The sequence below is a fragment of the Planococcus citri genome, chromosome 5, assembly GCF_950023065.1.
Source record: "Planococcus citri chromosome 5, ihPlaCitr1.1, whole genome shotgun sequence".
Classification (NCBI taxonomy): Eukaryota; Metazoa; Arthropoda; class Insecta; order Hemiptera; family Pseudococcidae; genus Planococcus; species Planococcus citri.
Genome location: NC_088681.1, coordinates 23,810,326 through 23,833,490, shown reverse-complemented (window position 1 = coordinate 23,833,490; position 23,165 = coordinate 23,810,326). Strand labels below are relative to the sequence as shown.

General features: G+C 32.8%; 1 protein-coding gene across 1 annotated transcript in view; it reads left to right on the top strand.

The window, feature by feature from the left end:
- Positions 1-21,096, top strand: part of REPTOR (repressed by TOR) — a 29,813-nt gene extending 8,717 nt beyond the window's left edge. Inside the window, 6 exon segments of the mRNA XM_065365267.1 lie at positions 13,361-13,559; positions 16,367-16,543; positions 16,749-16,822; positions 17,022-17,144; positions 19,620-19,670; positions 19,673-21,096. Of these exon segments, the coding sequence (XP_065221339.1) occupies positions 13,361-13,559; positions 16,367-16,543; positions 16,749-16,822; positions 17,022-17,144; positions 19,620-19,670; positions 19,673-19,725 (677 nt within the window). The 3' untranslated portion in view covers positions 19,726-21,096.
- Positions 21,097-23,165: the final 2,069 nt, after the last annotated feature.

Here is a 23,165-nt window from a genome sequence, read left to right as displayed (position 1 = left end):
GTTGTATCTTGAATTGAATGATACCTATTGTATGTATTTTGAAAAATCCCAAAAAACCTCACGACTTGATATGCTACTTGTACTTACAGTCGTAGATGTTTGAAAAAAATGAATATACCGAGTAGCCTCATGTTTGAAGTAAGATCTTTGAGAATTTCATCATCCCAAATTAAGAAAATATCTATACCGGAGATCTCTGACGTGAAAGTTGAATTTCCTCGTTTTCACGACGATGTTTGGTATTTAAAAACTTCTCCGAGTCAGGAACGTTTTTTTTTCTGGTCAAAATCGCCGAAAAGTTTCACTTTTTAATGAAAAAAGTGCTGAAAATGGTCGCTTTTTCGCAAAAAAAAATCCAAAGGGTTTTGACATGTTTTGAAAAATTAGATTACTCGAAAATATCTCATTTTTTTCAGGAATGACCGAAAAATTCCGCCTTTTTATTGAAAAATTGAGAAAAAGTCTCGCTTTTTTGATAAAAACTGCAAAAAAGATGAAAAAATCATTTTTTGACAACAATTTCCTGTTTTTTCCTAAGATTCTTCAAAGTTTAGCTTTTCACCGAACATTGACAAAAATTATAGCTTTTTAGCAAAATTGCTAAAAAATTTCATTTGTTTCAAAAATTCACCCAAAGGCCAAAAGTCTTGCTTTTTTGACCTTGCCAATACTCAAAGTTTTACTGAAAGTGTTTTTTTGACCAAAATCTCATTTTTTGCAAAAAATTATCTTTTTTTTTAAATTATTGGCCAAATCTTTCAATGTTTAGCAAAATGGCTAAAAATTATTGTGTTTTGCGAGAAATCCAGAAAAGTCTCGCCTTTTTGACAAAAATTGAGAAAATATCTTTTTTTTTTATGGTACCTAATACGTTGCTAAAAAGTCATATTTTTTGTTGAAATTGTCAATGACCTTTTTTCCCCAAAAAAATGATAAGAATTCTTGCTGTTTAGCAACATTGCTAAAAAAAATTCCACTATTTCCAAAAAATTTCAGAAATATTATGTTTTTTTACATTTGGCGCCCCACGTTGGGCGCCAAATGTAACTTGGGGGTGGTCTTGTACTTGTATAAGATGAAGACTTCGATGGGCATCTTTCCTTATGGTGGAAGCTGCGGGCACATCCCCTCCCAGTACAATTCTTACCAAGCAAAATTTCTAACAAGATTTCATTTTTTCTAAAAATTAATTTTTTTTAAAAACAGTCCAGAAATCCCGTATTTTCCCAAAAATTGTATCCTTCCAAGTGTTTTTTTCTTCTCAGAGAAGTTTTCTTTTTTTTTCAAGTCTCATTGAAAACCGAAAAAAGGTAGGTACCTATCTGAATAAACTTTGCAACTCAGAGTTCCTTCAAAAATTCCTCGCCCGAAGTCTTTTTCTCCAAAAATACTATAAAAGGGTAATTCTCAGAAAAAGGTAAAATTCGTGTACATGGCAAATTTCTCAACGGTTTTAGCATGAATTTTTTTTTTTTTTTTTGGTCCATTCAAGAATGACCCCGCACACATTTCACACATGGTATTGAGGTTTTTAGACCCTCCTTTCATTGGTGTACATTTGATTTTATACCCCAAATGTCCTTCGACTTGGCTGTCACACATCATGTTTTTGAAAATGAATGTTATAAAGTGTCATGAACTTCATTTTTTTTTGGAAAAATTGACACATTCTCATTATCATAGAACATGAAGGTCTCTTATTGTGCAAATTGCAATTGCAATAAGTCTATAGGAAGCTCACAATTCACATTTGAAAACTGTCACACACTTTTTGCGCAAATTTTCGAGCAATTTTCAATTATTTTTGGTAGCTTCCCAATCCAACATTTTTTTCTGGTGAGTGGCTGCACTGGTTCACTGTTCTCATAGAAATGTTACCCCGCACCGTACTTTTTAAAAACTACATTACAGCTCGTTCTGATCGTACTTATCTGTGAAGTTTTGATATTTCGCAAAATCTGTGTCCTTCGGCTTGGTGTTTTCATTTACGCCAATGAACCCGCCAAAACCAATAATTGAGCACGGGAAGTTATTCTACATGATAAGTACACATTTATTACGTGTTAAAAATCGAATAATGTCCAGTAGGTAAGGCTAGAAACGAAAAAACGTTGAGATTGTCCTTCGGCTTGTCCAGCGCCCATTTGTCCTTCGACTTGGCCAAATTTCAGACAGCTGTACTTTTATCGCGCTAGTCGGCATATTACACGATAATACAAGCAAAATTTTACATTTTCTCCCTCCCCACACTTCACCTCTACCCCTACCAAAAAAATAAGTCCAGATTCGAACTCTGCGGCCTGAAAAACATAAATCGACATATTACACGATAATATAAGCAAAATTTGACATTTTCCCCCTCCCCACGCCTCACCCTCCACCTATACAAAAAAAATAACTCCAGATTCGAATTCTACGACCTTGAAAACATGTCAATCGACATATTACACATCGATGAGGGTCGAATTCTAATTATCGCCGTTTTAGGGGGGCCGGGGTCCACAGTGGGGGGGATTAAATTGAGGCCAACACTAGAAAAGGGATCTGGGACACATATACAAATGATTCCCACTTGAAATTTTCCAAAAAAATGATTTTCGTTTTTCAAAATTATGCATATCAAAATCGACCCTTTTTCTGAGAATTACCCAAAACTACTTTTTTAAGACAATTTGAAGTTTTCATATTCATTTTTTTCTTTTTTCTTCAGAATTTTGAATTTCATTTCTTATTGTTAGTTCTCTTTAGGAATCTGAAAATGCTCACCTGAAAAAACCTCGAGTTTGGTAAACGTTTATCAACCCCTCCCCTCCCACATCATCCTCTTCAAAAAAATTAATTATATGTGACCCCGCCTGACAAAATCGACCATTTCGACAAAAAAAAAGTGTCCAAAATAATGACGTTTAAAATGAATCTTAAGGGTTGAAAGGTCAGATTTTTGAGAAAAAAACATTTTTTGAAATTTTACCGAAATGGTCGATTTTGTCAGGTGGGGTCACATATACAAGAAAAAAATTCTGCCAACGAGTTCTGCTTTTTGCCAAAATTTCAAAATAATTATGTTCCCCATATTATCAAAAATTGACTTTATGCCCCTAGCGAGTAGACCCTCCCCCCCCCTCTTCATATACTTTACAGAGTTAAAAATCTCTGATTATTTATGTTTTCGAAAAAAAGTAACGAGAACTTTCAGTTCCAAAATGTTAATTGAATTGGTTTTGTATTTTTTCTGTTTAAAAATTTATGTTCAGGTATGTTTTGGAAAAGATCTCTCGGCATTAATTGTTGAAAATAATCAATCAAATTTTCGTTCTCGAAATGCAGAATGCTTATCATTGATCTGAGGTGGAAAAGAGATCTCTTGACCTGTTAAAAAGTTTTCTTCTTCTTCTTCTTCTTCTTCAAAAATTAATATATGCACAAGTACCAAGTATTATTATTGTTTCAACTTATCGTGTTTTTTGATTAATAATCAGGTCTCCAAAAAAAAAAAAAAAAAATACAGACAAAGAATAAGGAAAATAAATAGAACTGTAAGTTAAATACGCGAAACAAAGTATTATATAGGTACATATAAGAGCGATGGCGGAGAGAAAACAGGGAATAAATCAATCGACTGTCTAATCGATTACAATTACTTGGGTTCGCGATGATGATCGAAAATAGAAAAAAAAAAGTTGTGTGTTTAGATAAGAAATGTAAATTATAGCGTCATTCACACGATACAGATTATACAAATACAGCGAGAGAAAATCGAACGCGACCATTGGATGATTTTTGCGATAAGTTTGTGTGAAATTTTCACGCAAGGAATTGTTATCATTGGTTGATGAATTATCACGTACAAGGAACCACACAATATGAGATGGTGATGAAAACGTGAAAGCTTTTTTTTGTTGTAATTTTCATGCATGTGTCTTATTAGTATGTAAGTAGCTAAGTACATTATAATGTAATTAGGATATTGAAAATTTGAACATCGTCGTCTGAATGGCGTATACGATACGATAAATGTGAAAGAGACTAAAAAAAAAAAATTGTGTCGATATACTTAGCGAGTTGAACATTTTGATACGTTATCGTTTTATTTTACGGTAGATTAGTTTTTAAAGAATCGTTAATTGGATTAAAAAGTGAATTAGCTAGATTGATCTCGTATTGGGGAAATCATTCGGTATTGGTATTCGATTTAATCTAAAATCGCCAATATTTTATCTGCATTTGATTATGAATTAGTTCTTTATCGTTTTTTTTTTCATTTGACGCGGGTCGGTTTTAATTATTATTCGCACGTCACTTTTTTTTTTTTTTTTGGAGAGGATGCATAAAAGTTTGCCATAAATGACGAGGTTCCCTTTTGGCCTCGTGTGCGAAAAAATTCATCTCCTGATCTTAGAAATAATTATCAATCCCTCTCGTTACTATTTATGAGCATTTCTATGGATTTCAATCCCACCAGCTCAATTTTTTAACCCCTTGATATACAAAATGAGCTTCTGCAAGTTGCATGGTCCATTGAATTGCAAGTAGACCGTCTTCTTGGGATTTATACGGGGTGTTCTGAAACCGGCGTTGAATATTTTTTCTGATGATGTTAATAATCTAGAAACTCAAACTTCATTGGTGTTAGTTGAGTTGCAAACCTTGAAAATTGAAGGGGCAAAGTTTGAGGCTCTTTCATATCGATTCTTCAAGGTTGCTTGAGTCCTTTACTTGATATTACAGATAAACCGCTGTGTGTGATATTGCCATATTGCAGAATTTTGAGACCAACACGAAAAATTCAAGCCATCTTCAAAATCAAAATAGCTGTGGTTGATTAAAATTGTCAGAGTGTTCTAAAGCATTTTGAAAACTTGAAATTATTTTAAAAATTGTGTCGAGAAAAACGAACTTACGGATCTTGACTGGCTGATTCTGAACCAAACCTGAGTTTTCTTGATTTGAATTAATTTGAGTAGACTGGACTTAATCTCAATATTCTAAATTGATAATGTAGCCCTTTGCAATAGTTTTGAGCCCCCCCCCATCTGTTGAATCAATTGTTAATTTTTTCAATTTATAATTTTTGCTATTTTTGGAAGTCTCTATTAAAACAAAACCAACATGATTTGGGGAATCGAAAGAGATTAATCTTTTTGTTCGAAAAATGGCTCATTTAAAAAAGCTTTGGCCAATTTTGATTTATTCATTTTTTAAAAATTTTTTACAACTGTAGAAGGAGGCTTCTCATAAGAGGATCCTCATAAGAGGATCAGCATAGTTGAGGGGGGGTAGTGCCAATTTTTTCTTTAAAAAAATGGGATATTGAGAAAAACTGTGATTCTGGGATTGAAAAAGTCTTTTAAAAAGATTTTAATTTTTTTTTTAAAAGTGTTTTTCCAACTTTAGGAACCTCTATGTGAAGGACCCAGCTTTTTTTGGAGAACCAGGGGTGGTTTTTTTGGAAAGGAGATTACCTATTTAGAAGAGTTCTGACTCAGAAAATAAATGAAAAATTTGTAGGATTCTGGGACAATCCCCTGAATTCATTGAGCTTACCATTAACTGGCATCATCTCCAATGACCATTTCTTCGAATGTTTTTTTTCTTGACTATTAAATTTTCGAATCCGATTTCCCGAATTATTATTTTTCAAAAAGACTATTATTCCTCTGAGTGAATTTTCCTATACATACATATTTTAATTTTCAAATATGAGAATTTTTTGCATTTTTAATGACAAAATAAAACTCTTAAATAATGTTGACAAAAACAGAAAAATCTAATTTTTTAAAACAATTTTTGCAAGTCTTTTGAAATCTGGTTTTAAAAAAACTAGAATTTTTAAAAATAGTGACCAAAAAAAAGTATTATTTCGCAATTTTGAGCGAAAATGGGTCTTTTTACAGTGTTTACAAAAAAGTAGGATTTTTCTCAATTTCGGCAAAAAAGTAGTATTTTTTTGAGAATTTTGATATGAAAAACTGATTATTTTCCTTTGCAATTTTTTACAAAAAAAACATAGGATTTTTTGTAACAAACAATTTAAAAAGCAAAATTTATTAATTAAAAATTTTTTGACTGAAAAAAAAATCTGCAATTTTAAAAAAAAACAAGATTGTTTGGTAATTTTTATTTTAATATTATTAATTTTTTTTTTGAAGTTTTGGTAAAACATGGGTCTTTTTTACAGTTTTTGCAAAAAAAGTAAGTATAGGTAAGACTTTGGCAAGAAATAAAATTTTTTGGCATTTTAAAAATTGACTTTTTGAAAATTTGTCAAAAAAAAAACAACTTTCTGGAAATATTGACCAAAAAAATGTTCTCTTTTTTGGCAAAAAACGAGAATATTTAGTAATTTTGATGAAAAAGAAGACGCCATTTTGATGATTCTATCAGCGAACAAATTTTTCTTGGAAACTCTGATATGTAAAAAAGTAAATTATTTTTGCAATTTTACCAAAAAAGACTGGAAAGATTAACCAAAAAACTAGGGTCTTTTCTGTTATCTTGGCAACAAAGTTAACTTTTTGCAAGTCTGAAAAAGTCAAAAAAAATTGTGATTTTCACTCAAAATCCCTGGAGTTTTGAAAAAATGCATCTAATGAAACATATCTCTCAAAGTTTTAAGAGTTTCTTGCATGTTTGAATTTTTTTTGTTTTTTGTTTTAAATTAAAAAAGTTATTACTTAATTAAAGTTTAGCTGATTTTTATATCCGAAGAAGTACTACGTATCTAGTTTGAAGAGAAACGTATGAAAAAATTACCCTCCCCCCCTCGGCAACAAACAACATTTTCCTCAATTAAAGTATTGGGTAAGTACATATAAAAAATTGGAAAAAATGGCCAGCAAAATTGGTCTGGAAACTTGGAAAAGTCAGGGAAAATTTCTGGTCAAAAATAATGGACACCCTGTTTACAACTTTGGATGGAGAGAGTGCATGAAACCGAAACCACAAAACAATAGCCAGCCTAATATACAACATGATTCCAAAACTGAGGTCGTAAAGCTGGAGAAGCTCTTTTTTCAAGTATAGTTCCAAACGAGCAAATTGGACGATACATTTTGTATTTGTATGAAATTCAGTTCTAGCCGGTTTCAATTCCTAAGGTGAGGGGAGTGAGGTAATTGTGGCTCAATTGTTTTTTAAACATTTAATCGAATAACGGAACATTATTTCGCTATTTTTGATGGCAGGCGACATCTCATTGGTAAAATAACCTGTTGAAATGACTAAAACTGAATTTTTTTAAAGAAAATGTGTCAAAATTGCACCTTGACATTTTTTTTACCGAGCGAAGAAACAATGTAGGTAGTATGGGTCTTGAGCCGCAATTTTATGGCACATTTTCGACGATACCATCGCGAGGTTTTATAAATACACGTACTAAAAAGCATGCTTAAACTTATGTTAGTGCAAAAGTGATGACTATATTCTATGATATTGTTATGTATGACGATGGCAATGTTGATTGTTGATGTTGATGATGATGATGGTGATGGTGGTGGTTTGATATATTATGCGTGCGCGTCTGCGTCTGCGTTTGTATACGATAGCGACGACGACGATGTACGCGAAGACAGTAAATTAAAAACGTTGATTTGAAATATAAAACAAGGTCAAGCTACTGTAAATAAATTAAGTATAACACGTTGCACACATTATGAAAAACATGGACGTTCTTATAGTAGAACTGTCATTTTTATTTATTACCTTTAAAATTCCGAGCTGTACTTTTGCTATGGGTATTTTCCTCTTTTGTGGAAATTTCATGCGGTATTTTCGTCACCGTGTGTACAAATAAGTATACGAGTATGCGTATCTGCAAAATGTATGGTAATAGGTCGTGGTTTCGAATGTGAAGTTCATTGTTGAATACTACTAGTACATACAACGAAAAAAGTGAACTTGATAAGCACGTGCACGTGGTAAACATCTAAACAGTGCCTCTTTTATGTGCGTGTTTGTCGTTTGCTTCCATAATGTTATTGTTTTATCTCCTTATATTTAGGGTAGTAGTGTGATTGGACACATGTTTTTGAATGTCGAGCGACGGTTTTATGACGGAAAATTGTGAAAAAGACATCAATTTGCGAGATTGGTGAAATGCATTATCTCCTTCCGATGTGCAAATTGGTCAGGGGGTCTAAAAATTCATTGGTGACAATTTTTAGCCTGCGTTTACCTCTCCTTTACCTTCTCCAGTGACCTCCAGTGATTGATTGCGAGTTAGAAACGACTGTTGTTGATTTTCGACAAATATTTTTAAAAATTGGACAGAATGCAAGGATCTGGAATTTTTTATTTTGGGGAATTACTCGTATTAATTTAGATTTTTCGGACAAAAAATTTTTCAAATAGAATGAATTTTGGTCATTTTCAAAAATTTTGATTTTCCCTCAAATAGGTTCCGAGAGGTTGAAATTATTCAATGTTTGGAATTTTTGGATCCTAAAAATCAGGTGCGATGCCAGAATGTCGAAAAATTTCTGAATTGTACTATAATATTCGAAATATTTCGGGCGTTGAACACCCCCCTCCAATTTTGTTATTAAAAAATGTCTATGTAGGATCTTGAAACAAATTTGAGAAGATTGGTTGAATGCTCCAAATTTTTGAAAACTACAAAAATTCGTTGAATTCAAGAATCCTTTATTTAATAAATTCCCTGAAAAGGTCTGAGAAATGTGCTTTGATTGCTCCCAATTTCTCTTCTACCTCGACATAATAATTGCCCCCCCTCCACCCAATCAATCGTCTGGGACAACTTTTTTCCTAAAGGGGTCATATCGCACCTCGGGAGTAATAAGGTGACATCTCAAAAAAAATTGATTTTGATGTTTTTGCATTTTTGGGGCTTGTATGACCCCCCCTCAACCAAAAGTAACACTTTGAGTTGGGTACATTATCTAGATCATGTAAAAAACCCAAATGGCCTAACTCAAAATCCCAACAACATTGCAAGTTGTTTGGAGTTATAAGGTGACATCTCAAAAAACTCCACCTTTTTTGAGCAAATTTCGTACATGCAAAGTGTTAATAAACAGTTTTGATTGTTTTGAATGTTTGTCAGTTAGAAATAGTCACAACGAGTGCATTTTTTGTTGGTTTGTACCAAATGGAAAATTTTTTTTAAATTGATCACTTTTCAGAAAAATTAATTTGCACATATCATGAAATTTTAGTTTTTTGAGAATTACTCAAAAACTAAGCACTCTGGAAAAAAATTAACGACATTATGTCGATTGGAAATTTAATTCTCTACAACTTTGTTATCATGAAATTTTTTTTGGACGCTTCCTTTCGCCTCCACATCAACTTTAATGGAAGGTTCTAACTCAAAATGTTTTCCAAACATTGAAATATTTCCTCTTTCTTTAAGATTTTATTTTTCAATGTGTTCTTATGCTAAATGAAGGTAGGATACCAGATCTTTAAAATGAGGTGCTATTCATTCCTCACAATTAATTATAAGTTGATAAAAATAATGAATCAAGTTTTCAAAAAAAAGAAAATCACTCCTGTAAAATTTCACTTTTTTGAGATGTGACCTTATTACTCCCGAGGTGGGATATCCTAAGGAATATTTCAAAAAAAACTTGCCAATAAAAAAAATTAGCCTTACCAACAAAATGGCGACCATTTTGATTGACTGGTCAGCCAAAATCACAGATTTTACTTTCAAACGTGGGACTCGCACAAATTTGTTTGAACTGGACAAAGCTAGATCGAAAGAACATGCTAAAATTCATAACCAGGCAACATTTCAAGTGCTAAAATGCATTTTTAAACTTTTGGAGAATTTTTGAAAATCAAATTTAGGCCTAAAATGAGAAAAAAAATATAATTTTACCAAATTGACCTAGAAAGTTGAAATTTGAACTCGTACTGTACTCTATTTTCGACCTGCCAAATCAAGTTTTTTGAAATTTCCACAAAATTTCATCAAAAGAAGTTGAAAATCCGAAATTCACACTGCCCTCCAACTTAAACACGACATTTAGTCAACTGCTGGTAGATTTACTTACGTCGTTTTGGAGTCTCCAGCAACTTTTTGAAAATTTGTGGTGCCTCCTGTAAATTTTTGAAACTTGTAATTTCCACAAAATATATCATATATATGGGAGGACAAGATGGAAAGTATTGTGTTGACAACCAAGAAACAGAAGAGGTCTGAATCAACTATAGGTACATACAAGAATTGTATGGAGATGACTCATGCCCGGCTCAAATGGAAGTTTTATTCACGTAGGAGGCACCACGAATTGAAATGTGGGAGCTGACTGCTGAGGAACGCGGTGAAGAGAGCCAAAAACCACAAAGCAGTGGGGGAAGATCTCATACCAGTAGACTTGATTAAACATATAACACCAGAGTATGAAAAGGAGCTGTTGAAGGTAATAAATGAAATGCATAATGAATGTACGCTGCCTAAGGACTTCAAAGCAGTAAATGTTATACCACTACCAAAAAAGAATAACTCGCAAAAATGCTCTGATTATAGAACCATCGTATTAATGAGCCACTTGCTGAAGCTACTACTCACCATCACAAATTCCAGAATTGAAAATAAGATAGATGAAAATCTAAGTGAAACGAAATATGGCTTTGTAGCGAAAAAAGGGATGAGAGACACAAATCACCCTGCTGAAAGTGATCATTCAAAGAACACTGAATGCAAATAAGGAAATCATTGCTTGCTTCATCAAATTATGAAAAAGCATTTGATCGTGTTAACCATGAGAGGAATGAGAGGATGTTGGAGATCCTGAAAAAATACAATATTGATGACAAAGACCTGTGAATAATCAAGAACCTGTACTGGGAGCAGAGTGCAAACATCAAAATTGGAACTGCGTACTCAGAGAACGGATGTGGTATAAAAAGATGTGGGAGACAAGGATACCTCTCACCCTTAGTCTTGCATGCACTTAAATTTTCATTCTATATTTTAATAATCCAGCGCTGTTAATTTGGTCATTCATCTTCTGCATCTGCACTTCTGTCCCAGCAAGAATCACTTGGTCGTCTGTGTAACTTATTTTGTTTATTCTCTTGCCGTTGATCTTGAATCCCATTTATTTGATTCACGCTTCTCTCATTATTTCTCAAGCTAAAGGCCAAGCCTCTACATAAATACAGATTATGAACAAGAATGCATAAGAGCTGCAGAACACCAACAACTCACTCGTTCCAGCCCCAGAGAAGCACAGAGCTTCAGAGTGTGAAGCATCGACCTTTTATTCTCCTTATCTGGACCGCTATTCCAATTGGATATCACATCAATATTTGATGGAAACCTCCATGTCAAGTTTTTAAAGAATTTAATGGCGCCCAGCCCTCAACTTGCAGTTACCCAACCCAGTATATAATCAGTGGAAGATGATAACTTTAAAATCTGATGAACACGGGCTAAGGTAAGAGACAAGTTCGTGCAATGAGAAGAGGCATTCTTTAGAAACTCGATTTGGCAGGTCTGCATCAAAATGTCCCATTGGAATAGTGGTCCAGATAAGGAGAATAAAAGGTCGATGGTGAGAAGGCAAATACCAGCACCTAAAAACTGGCAAATTCGTCTAAGGGAGTAAACCCCAACAGGAAATCATGGTAGAAGGCAATGGGAAACCACCACCATTACATTTCCCTAAAATTATATGGACATCAATTTAGCAATGGCCCTAAGTCTCTGCCAGGCTGACCCTCATCCGCCAAGACAGCAGGATAGGGTGTGAAGAATATGCGGAGTCAAAACAAGGTGGAACAACATCAGCATAAGCATATGGGTGGATAAATTTTTCACTCCCTTTATTATATAAAGTTGTGATTTCTGAATTTTTGGGACATTTCAAACCCTTACTGATCCTTGCCAACCTAACGTGGGTTCCAAGTATCTCAATTTTGTCTTCAGAATAACGAAATGCTTCAAGATCTATGGAAAAAAGTATCCTAGATTTTGACCAAAATTAATGAGGATGTTGACCTATGTTGAAAAATGTTGCGTCTCTTGATTGTACTGGAGGCTGAGCTAGAGTCATTTATCTGAGAAAATCATTAATCGTAAAGACGAGACACCCTGTGATGAAAAATTTTTAAAAAATGAACACCTTTTCGAACGAAACATCCTGAAAGTCGATCCCAAAAATCTTCAATAAGGCCTATTTTTGATCTCATGATTTTTTTTTCAAAGACGTTTTCTAGGTATCTATTACTTAAGTGAGGTATTTTTTAATAACGTTGTCTCATTTGAGCTGACAGGTGTATTGAAACTGTAATGCTATATTGAGGAAATCGATATGAATACAAAATGCAGTAAATACATACTGTGTCAGCTGTTGCGTGATCGCTGGCCATATAAATCCACTCAGGTTGAAAGGTGGTATTCAAGCCCCCTTGTACCTGGTAATTTCAGTTGGTTATCCGACGAATTTCCTCATGCATGATGCCTTTCCCAACCTGCAACCCTTTCGTCCAAAAATTCCTCGAGCTGGTATTTTTCGTTATTTTCACTCATATACTACATTCAATTACATGGAATAGAAGGCTAACGACCTTGAAATAAAACACTTACAATGTTTTCTCATTTAACTCACTGACTTACTCGCTCACATCGAGCCAAACTCCGAGTATGTAGTTGAGAAATAACTAATTAATATTGTTGGTTTTGGTTTGTAGTTTATTGAACAATAAATACTACATGAAATTGATTGTATGAAGAAAAGTGCGTTGGTTGTGATACATACAAAGTATACCTATTGTGTATCTTGTGAGGTGGTACCGACAACATATTTACTTCGTTTAACTTTACACTGGAAAGAAGTTTTTGTAGAATTTTTCGCGGTGAAATGTTGTTATTAAATTTGGTTCCTAGTTCAAGGTCTTCTTGTGGCGTATCGATTTTCGTACACCGCCGATGTACCTTTTTTAATAAAATTCTCAGCCATATGTCATGGTATTTCTAATTATTATTGTAGTATACGTTGTTGTGTGATACGTATTTGGTGAAATCTAAAGCTGATTAGAGAATTTGGCCGTACGGAGGGGGGAATTTTTTCTCAAATTAATCCGATTAACGGTTGTTTTTAATCGTTAAAGTGATTATAAACGTGGTATTTCCATCTGACCCGAGATGTTTACGTAAATGTTGTCGAACGAATGTTTACGTTTTTTGAAATGAATAAAATTTCAAGGTGTAGATGAAATTTTCACGTTTTTAGGGGTTGCTCGTGTTACTTTTGATGTTCTTTTGACACGACTGGGCGACTGGGTATAATATTTAGGCAGTTATAGAATTATTTAAGTTATCGTATCGTACTCGTAGATCGATTGCAATTTTGTATTCTATGTTTTTTCATGTATTTGATATTTTTCGCAGATTCTGGAAGCGATGGAGAAGGCTCATCTTCCAAACAGTCGAAAAAAGAAAGATATTTTTGGCAATACAACGTTCAGTCTAAAGGACCCAAAGGTCAACGATTAATCCTAAAAACCCAACAAGAAGATCCGCACTGTTTAAATGAAATCACCGATCCAGTTTTCAGTCCTGATTGCAGCGTTCAAGGAATAAAACACAGGTTTGGCTCGTCTTATCGATTCATATCGTAATGAATTATTCGATGTATTAATATTTTCAGGGTTCAATTTTTTTTTTCAAATTGTAAAAAATGTGAAAAGTTGAGGGGGATGGAAATTCGGAGTGGTGTGAATTTTTGATTAGGTTATTCATTTATTTTTACTGCGACCCGAAAATTATAGAAATTATTCGTTCCATGAGTTCTTTTTTAACCAGCGTGTGAAAAAGGGTAAATGTGACGATTGTTGTGAAATTTCGCATTTTTGCGCTCGCATTTCTTGAATTTGTTGAATTTTAAGAAAAAGGATTCACCATTTTTTTCTCATTTTCATCCAAGTCCAAAATAAAAAAATCCAGCTTGAAAGCTGTTCCTCTCCTCCTATAAACAGAACGAAGAAATCAAATTTCAATTCAAAATTTTCCATTTTTGCGTCAGACTGACTTGAAACTCTTCTAACCAACTTTATTTTTATCCTAAAACGCTCTCTAATGCGGAGCCCTTCCCCCTCCCCTCCCCTCCCCTCCCCTCCCCTCCCGAAAAATTTGTTCAAAAAAGAATAAGAAATGAAAGTTTTCGATTTTTTTGTTGAAAATTTTGCATTTTTGATGAGAATATTTTTGATTATAACTCATTTTTTGAGGAAAATTATCCCCCGGTGCCCCAAACAGTGGCGGTTCCCTCAAATAAAAGTTCAAAAAGTTGTAAAAAATCAAAAAAAAATTAACAATTAAAGTCTGTAAAAATTTGTTGAAAGTTTTCCATTTCGGGTCAAATCATTTCTCAATAACCCTCTTTCCAAACAAAAAAACAAACTTTCGGGCTCAGGGCAGATATAATTTAGCCCCTTTCCAAGGGACGAAACTATTTAGAGGGTTTTTGAAGGGAGAGGGAGGGGGTTCGACTGAAAATTTGCCCAATTTTGCGTTATAAAAATTTTCATTTTTTGTTTTGGATTTTTGAGGGTCCAAGTGTGATTTTTTTTACTTTAAAACAAAAAACAAAGTTGCCTGAGAGAAGAGAGGGCGAGAGTTTTTGAAAATTTGATTTCGAGAGGCGTAAAAACGATGTTTTTTTTTAAGAAGTTGATTTTGAAAAAAAGAGCACAGGTCTGCGAGCGAAGAGAGGGTGACAACTTTTGAAAATTTGTATTCTGAGAGAACTAAAAACGATGTTTTTTATACGAGGAGTTAATTTTTTGGCTTTCAAAATTTTAGATTTTGACAGATTTTTTTCAGGGTGTTAATTTTGAAAATAAAAGAGGATTCGGTCCAAATGAGAGTGAAAACTCTTAAAAGCTTGTATGCCAAAAGTTTATTTTTTTACTTTAAAACTTTAAAAGTTGAATGATATATTTTTTAGAAAGTTCAATTTTAAAAAAGAAAAGAAAAAATTTTAAAAATTTGTGTTTTTAAAGGTGAAAAATAAGGATTTTTTTTTCATCACAGGCCTTCTAATTCCAAAATTAAATTTGACCTCAGTGAGTGAGCTTTCACATTGTTTATGTAGATTCTTAAACTTCTTTATCGCAGCTTTCTGTAAACATTTTTCAAAATTTATAGAATCTTAATAATTTTAGAAAAAATTATATTTTTCATAAAACGATCTTGAAACTCAATTTCCTAAATATTTTTTTTTCAAATAAAAATCCCCACCTTCAATTTTTTTTTGGCTAAAAATTTTGTCAATTCCACATTTTGTACTTAATTGTCACAATTTGTGCAGAAAATCTATTTTTATTTTTCATTTCAAAATTTTGGATTTTGGCTTAAAAATTATTTGACATACTTACTTGATATACTTGGTATTCAAAAATTTTCGTATCCCTGCGTCGAAATTTATTTTGAAAATCGATTGGGCATAAAAAATGCCCATTTCGAGCATTTCCTCAAATTCCAAAATGAAATTTCGACTAAACAATTTCTCATCATGATTGTATTGTGGTGGTGGTCAAATCTATTAAATGCGGCATTTCGGATGAAAATGCACCAAATCCATGAATTAACATGCAAAAATGTACAAATTATATTGATTTTTCTCATTTTTCGAGAACTGGGGGAGAGGATACTACTTTCAGGATTTTTTTTTCACGTAAAAACCAACAACTTTGAAGGCTAAAAGTATTTTACAAGTATGAATAAGCGCCATCCTACTGGTAAATACATACATATTTAAAATGCTTCCATAGAAAACGTCTTTTCTTACGTCTTTTTTTTTTTGAACTTTCGACCCGATCGAGATAATAATATTTGAATATTGAACGAAATAATTTGGAAATGACGTCACGCGTTTTTGCCAAACAATTATCGGTAATGATCTGATTGATGGCAACGTCTTTCATTTCGCCGAATGATCAAGATAATTCTAAATATCAATATTATTATTATTATCATAGTCTAATTGTAACCTAATTTTTCTCTTATCACGAATAAGAAGATAGGAAAAATAAATCGAAGCGGAAATGATACGTTATTATGTTCATAACCTAACCTACTATGTGTGGCAGCAGCCTTGCTGCTCAGTGGAGCGATTATCGTCGCAATTTTTTTTTTTTTTGATAAAATGATTTTTTATAAATGAATATTTCAATTGTTACGAGTTTAAATAACCTGAATTTCGAAACTGAATTGAAAAAATATTTTCGTTTCTTCGACTCTTGTGTATGCGTTGTTATTGGTGCTAATTACATCGATTTAATGCATACATGAAAGATTTACCTACGTCGCTCTCATAGGTTAAGCATACAGACACCTGACGCAGCAATTTTGCACCGGTAATAATTTTGCTTTCGTTTATCTTTCATTTTGCAGTGGAAAAGCCAGGAAAGGCGACGGTAACGATTTAACACCGAACCCGAAGAAACTATACGCCATCGGTAAAGAATTGGACAAATTAAATCGCGTAATTAACGATATGACACCGGTCAGTGAACTGCCGTTCAACGTCAGACCCCACACGCGTAAAGAAAAGAACAAATTGGCTTCCAGGTATCAAATTTCGTCGTTGGCGTTAATACGCTAGCGTTTACCTTTTTTTTTCTACCTCTTCTTCTTACTCTTGGCAACTGTTTCCCATTTTCGTTTATGTATTTTCATACGTATAGGGTACGAATACCTACTCGTATAATATACGTAAGAGGATTGTATACGTATGTGTAATGCGATGTATTGTATTTTTTTTCTCTCTGTATAGGGCTTGCCGTCTCAAAAAGAAAGCTCAGCATGAAGCTAACAAGATAAAATTAGTCGGGCTGGAGCACGAACATAGTAATATTTTCTTTTTTATCATATAATTTAACCTATTCAATTGAGATGACCTTGTTGAATATGAAAAGGCTTTTTTTTCCCTTTGTCGCATCTTCGTTTTGATTTCTTTCTTCTTTGTGTGTGTGTGTGCGTGCGTTTGTGTTATGTTAGTTTATAAAATGAATCGAATTGTAACTCTAATTGTGTGTTTTCTTTGCAGAAAAATTAATTACCTGTATTAATCACTTGAAACAAGTGGTAGCTTCCAAAATTGTGCCCAATTCCCCAGCAGAATGCGCCGAATCTGCGCAAAAAATTGATAAAATGGTCAAACACGCCACAAGTACGTAATGAAGTTTATTTATCATTAATATGTATGTTTAATTTCGAAAATCATATTTAAGCAGACGCTGAAATGTGAAAACTTGGAAAACAATTCTACCTAATGAATTTTCTTATGCCAAATGTTGAAAACCTTGAAAAAAATATGCAACATTGGAATTTTTTTTTCGACTCTCTAGACTTTGAAAAAACAACTAACCTCTGGAATTTTAATAAATACAAAAAAATATATTTTTTTTACGTCAGACGTTTGGAAACTCGAATGCCTAAATCAATTTATCAATACTAAGGTTGAAGGTGCTATCTGACTTTTAAAAAAAATCGATGTACCATAGCCTACCACATTTCCATAATTTTTCCAATTTAAAATTTAAAAAGTCGAGGAGCTAGAGATCTTTTAGTGGTTGGGGGGGGGGGGTTAATGGAGACCAGATCGAAAAAATGTCCCAATACTTGAACCTGACGCCTTAAAACTATTTCATACTTGGTTCAGAACTTCATTTTTCATTTCGTAGAAAACATTTTGATCAAAATTTGAAAAACCTTGTTTTCTTCGGTTAGATTTTTCAAAACGTTTCACTTTTTTTTTAGAGCTCTGAGGAGTGACTTTTGTTCACTGGGTTTCAATTTTCTGAAAAAATTGGTAAACTGGGAAAAGTCAGAAATTTTCACGGAAAAAATTTGAAATTTCTTCTCAGAACTGCAGAAATGAACTATCATTTTTTTTTGAAGTTGTTATAGAAGTGCTCTTTGTAGTAAAAATTGTCAAAAGTCATACTTTTTGTCAAAATTATCAAAAAGAGCAAATTTTTGTTTAAAAAAAGTCAGAAATCTCATTTTTTGAAGAAATTGCCAAAAGGTCTTTACTTATCTTTTTTTACCAAAATTGTCGAAAGATCATGTCTTCAAATCCGTTTTTCTGTTTATGTGAAAAATGTCCTATTTTTTGTCAAAATTGCTGGTGAAAAATTTTTTGCCAAAATTGCTAAATAAGACATACTTAGGTAATTTTTGCCAAAATTGCCAAGAAAGTCATATTTTTTTTTTTAAACAAAATAGTCGAAACGTTCTGTTTTTTTTGCCAAAATTGCGAAAAAGTCCTGTTGATTTACCAAAATTGTCAGAAAGTCCAATTTTATTCCAAAATTGACAGAAAAAATTTTTTTGCCAAAGTTCTAATTTTTGTCAAAATTGCTTACAATTGTGTTTTTTTTGCCAAAATTGCCAAAAAAGTCATATGTTTTTTTAAACAAAATAGTCGAAAAGATCTGAGTTTTTTTGCCAAAATTGCAAAGAAGGACGTTGATTTACCAAAATTGTCAAAAAGTCCAATTTTTTGCCAAAATTGTCGGAAAAAGTAAACTTTCTTGCCAAAATTTGCAAAGTTCTAATTTTTGTCAAAATTGCTTAAAATTGTGTTTTTTGCCAAAATTGTCAAAAAAGTCATAAAATAGTCGAAAAGTTCTGGGTTTTTTGGTCAAAATTCTCAATAAAGGTCTCATTTTTTGCCAAAATTATCAAGAAGTCATAATTTTTGTTGAAATTCTCATAAGTTTTGTTTTTTTTAAACTTGAAAAAAAAGTGCTGACTGTAAAAATTTTTAAAGGTCTTGTTCTTTTTTACCAAAATGATTAAAAAGTTCTGTTTTTTTTCTAACAAAGTTGGCAATAAAGGTCGCATTTTGGCCAAAATTATCAAAAAAGTTATATTTTTGTCAAAAAGGTCAATAATTCTGTTTTTGTTAAAATTGCAAAAAAAAAATAAAGCAATAATATTGGGAAAGAGTTGTTCATTCTGCTGTATTTTTTTTGCCAACATTGATAATAAAAGATCCAATGTTTTACCAAAATTATCAAAAAAGTCCCAATTTTTGTCAAAATTGTCAGAAGTCTTTATTTTTTGTTAAAATTCCGAGAGGTCCTGTTCCTTGATTAATTGCCGAAGGAGGTCGAATTCATTGTCAAAATTGTGAAAAATCTTACTTTTTGGTAACTTTTTGTTGCGAAATTTTCCAAAAGTCCTGTTCTTGTTAAAACTCAAAATTTCCAAAAAAGTTTTGTTTTTTTTTGAAAAATTGCCTAAAAGCCAGAATTGTCCAAAAGCTCAGTTTTTCATAAAATTGCCGAAGAAAGTCCCTTTTGCTGTCAAAATTGCCAAAAATGGTTGAATTTTCAAAAAATCCTTTTGCTATATTGAAATGTTTTTTTTGCCAAAATTTCCTGTTTTGTTTTTTTTTCTCTTGAATCAACGTTTTTTGTAATTTTCATTTTATTTTTTCTGGTTCTTTTTAAAAATGGAAACATTTTGACCCGAAAACATTCTAACCCAAAACCCGAATAAATTTTTGAAGCCTCCTCTTCCCCAAATCCTTTGTTGGACACTGCTTGGTGCTTAGCAATAATTTTAAATATCCTTATTATATTTTTTTCGAATCAAATTCGATTTACAACTATTTGCAAATTTTTGTTTGCCGCAGAAGTGAAAGTAGCCGGCCAGACGACGGAATTTGTGAACAAAATATTAGAAAAAGTCAAATCGGGTATTCCAAACGGTGGCTTGGAGGAGTACTCGACGAGCGGTAACTTCCATTAGACCCCTACGTCTACGACAGGAATTTCGTGTGCCATTCGTTTAAATTTTGAGGCTTGTTTTTTGTTTTGTTTATTATTTTTTTATTGTATCTTATTTTCTTTTTTTGAAAGTCGGTTTAGTTTTGAAAAACCATATTACATAACTGTTGATTGCGAAGTTGAATAATGTTTTGAGTGTATTTTTTCTTTCTTAATTTTTTTCTGTCTTTTTATTATTTCTTTTCTTTTTTTTTTAAAGCAATAATTAGCGTTATGGTATCGTATTGTTATTTGTACTATATTTGTGTGGTCGGTTTATAGTGTGTAATATGTGCTACGCCTGCGGTTCGTGTTTTTATTTCAAAAGTAAGATTTTATATTACCATTTCAAGTTGCATAATTATGTATTTTTACGGCTAAAAAGAGAAAAAAAAACAAACAAACAAAAAAATGCGATTAGATTTAGGTTTAGATCGCGGCTACTACGCGTCATTCATTTTGTACTTTTACTTTTTCTCGGAGTTTTTATTCTTTTTTTTTTTATTTTTCAGTTGGTTTGGTTAGAGGTTTTTCGATGGGGTTTTGTGGTTTTTTTCTTCGGAAGGTTTATTCAGAAGCATTTCATAAACTGCTACATACGAAGTGATGTAACAAAGTACAAAATTTTCTAATCAAGTTTACAGGTTTATGTAAAATTTTACTAAATTGCATTTTCTTTTATATCAAAATAATATTAATGTCTTTTTTCTACGTATTATAGGTGTATTTTTAGATGTATGTGGTAGCGTTTAAATTTTTACTTTTTTTTTTTTTTCAAGAACTGATGTTATTTATGTACCTGTTTTTAAAAGTTTTCAGTCAATTTTCAGCATTTTGTTACCGTTTTGTTTTATTTTTCTTTGTTTTTCCTCTTTTTTTCTATCTCTCTCTATCGGATTTCTTCTCTATACCCCCAGCCCCCCTCCCACCAGAATTGTAGCGGAAGAATGTGTTTCATTTTATAATACTGTACCCCTGCCTTCCCTCTCCTATGATTTATTTTTGTCTATTTTTTATTATTGTACATAGTATTGAGATTATTGTTTAAAAACGGCGGCGACGACGCGGCGGCGAGTGTGTAGTTAAGTTACCAAGTGTGCTTTGTGATAATTCCCAAGATCGCGGTGTCGAGACTCGAGAGATTTGGTTTAATTGATATTTTCTTTCATTTGCAGCTCGCTTAGATTGTGTATGTGTACTGCGTGTAGCGGTGATAAAATATCTACGTAAATTTTAAGTTTAATCTACCATTTTTGCGAGGCCAATATTGTGTATGGTTCGATATATATATGTACCCAATCTACCCATATTACCTAAATTGTATTTTCTATTCTTCCATGTTCACCATTGCATTTTTTTTTTTTTTTTTGTATTACTAATTTAAAGGAGAGGGAAATCGGTATTATTTTTACGTGGCACAAACTCGAAATTATTTTCTGATCCAGAAAAAGTACGGATGCGGCGTTGCCGAATTTCTAGACATTGATGTCGCATTTATTGCAGTTAACGACGACGAAGGTTAAAAATCTTGATTTTACACATTTTGTCGAGTTTGTAATTTTTATAAAATAGGGTTTCGAAGGTTGGTGATTTTTTTTTACGATGGCGTAAAAAATGCAAGAGTGTTTTTTTCGAAATTTATTGTCGACGTTCGCGTGTCGAATCTAGAAATAAATAACTTACTGGGTAGTTGGTCAGTGGCGAGATCAATGCGTGGATTTTGTGACTATTGAAGGTGTCTAGAGAATGATTAGGTGTAGAAATTGAAAATTAAATTTATCTTGTCGTTTTTTTGCTTTCATTTCGTCCCTTATTTTGTTCTCTGAATGCAACAAATGTGTTTTCGGTATTAACCGAGTGCCTGTAAGCAAATTTTCCTCGTGTTGGATGTTTTTGAAAAATTTATTTCACTTTTAAGCTCTTTGCACCGTAGAAGCAGAGAATGGAATGGAACAAAACAATGTCTAAAAATAAAACTAAGGAAATTCAGGCTAAAAAGATGAGGTTGGTACTCGAGTATTTTTCCAAATATGTGTCATTATTCAATGTTCGTGTTTACTTTATCTAGATTATCATTTTGTTTATCATAAGTATTTCTGGAGTGTGTAAACTATAAAGGTATGGTCATTAAGGTGGCTCGCAATTACGCTGCTGATATTTTTGCTATTTTTTGCTCTCCAGCCCTCTCCAGTTGTTTGGTTTTATGAGAAAAAATCGCTGAAAATTCTAGCCCTCTTTCCACTTGGAATCGTGAAGATCCTGTTCGGAACCACCACCACCACCACCACCACCACACCCCCCCCCCGTGGATCTCAAAAAATAATAAAATCCCTAAAATTCAATTTTCTACGCTTTTTACATTTTAATTCTTCGGTTCAGGACATTTTCGTTTCAAAACATAAATTGAATAGTTTTGAGAACCCATCCCACCCCTCCCCCCTCGAAAAAATTACGAAAAAGTGGATTTGGGCTCCTTAACCGTAACAAAAAATTCAAAATTTTTCATGATTTTACATTCGGATTCTTGGTTTTGATTTATTTCCATCAGTAAAATACTATTCAGAAATCTTTACACCGCCCCCCCCCCCATCACCTAATTCGGACTTCCACGTTCCCCAGAGGGCGATACCGTCGCGCATTCTGATTGGCTGTTGATATTTCTGTGCTCTTGTTGTTTACATTTCAAAACGGGACTTTTTATCACAAACTTCGGCGATTTCATTCTCATATTAATTTTCAACGATATTTCATTAATTTCGTAAATTTCGTGGTTTTTTTTTTAGTGTTTTTGATTAATATATGACTTCTAGTATCGTTATATGTTGTGAATAATGAATATTACCTCGAGTTACAGTGTTTTAGTGAGCTTAGAAGGATGAAACAAAGTTGCACGATTAAATGAATTTAAAGTTCTTTGCAAGTGTTATTTTAATTCACCACAACATTTACTCGATAGCACGATCGCAAAGCAATTCTCTATACGTAAATTTAGTTTTATTCAATGTGAAATAATGGAAATATAACATCGAATTTGAAATCGCCGAAGTTTGTGATATAAAGTCCCGTTTTGATAAGCACCTAAGAGCACAGAATATCACTGACCAATCACGTACCACGAATGCTAGCGCCCTCTGGGGAACGTGGAAGTCCGAATAAAATTAGAAAAAGTAGAACCAGGGCAGTCTAACTCCTTAACAAAAACAAAAAATTGGAATTTTTCATGATTTTCAGTCCTTGGTATTGATTTATTTCCATCAGAAAAGCGCTATTCAGAGATTTCGACTCTCTCCTCCTGCTGGAAAAGCTACAAGTTTTAGGAACACCCTCCCTCCTTCCCATAACATAATAGAAAATTTGAAAACTGGTTTCGACTGGTGAAAAATTGAAATTTGTAATTTTCTAGTTTTAACATT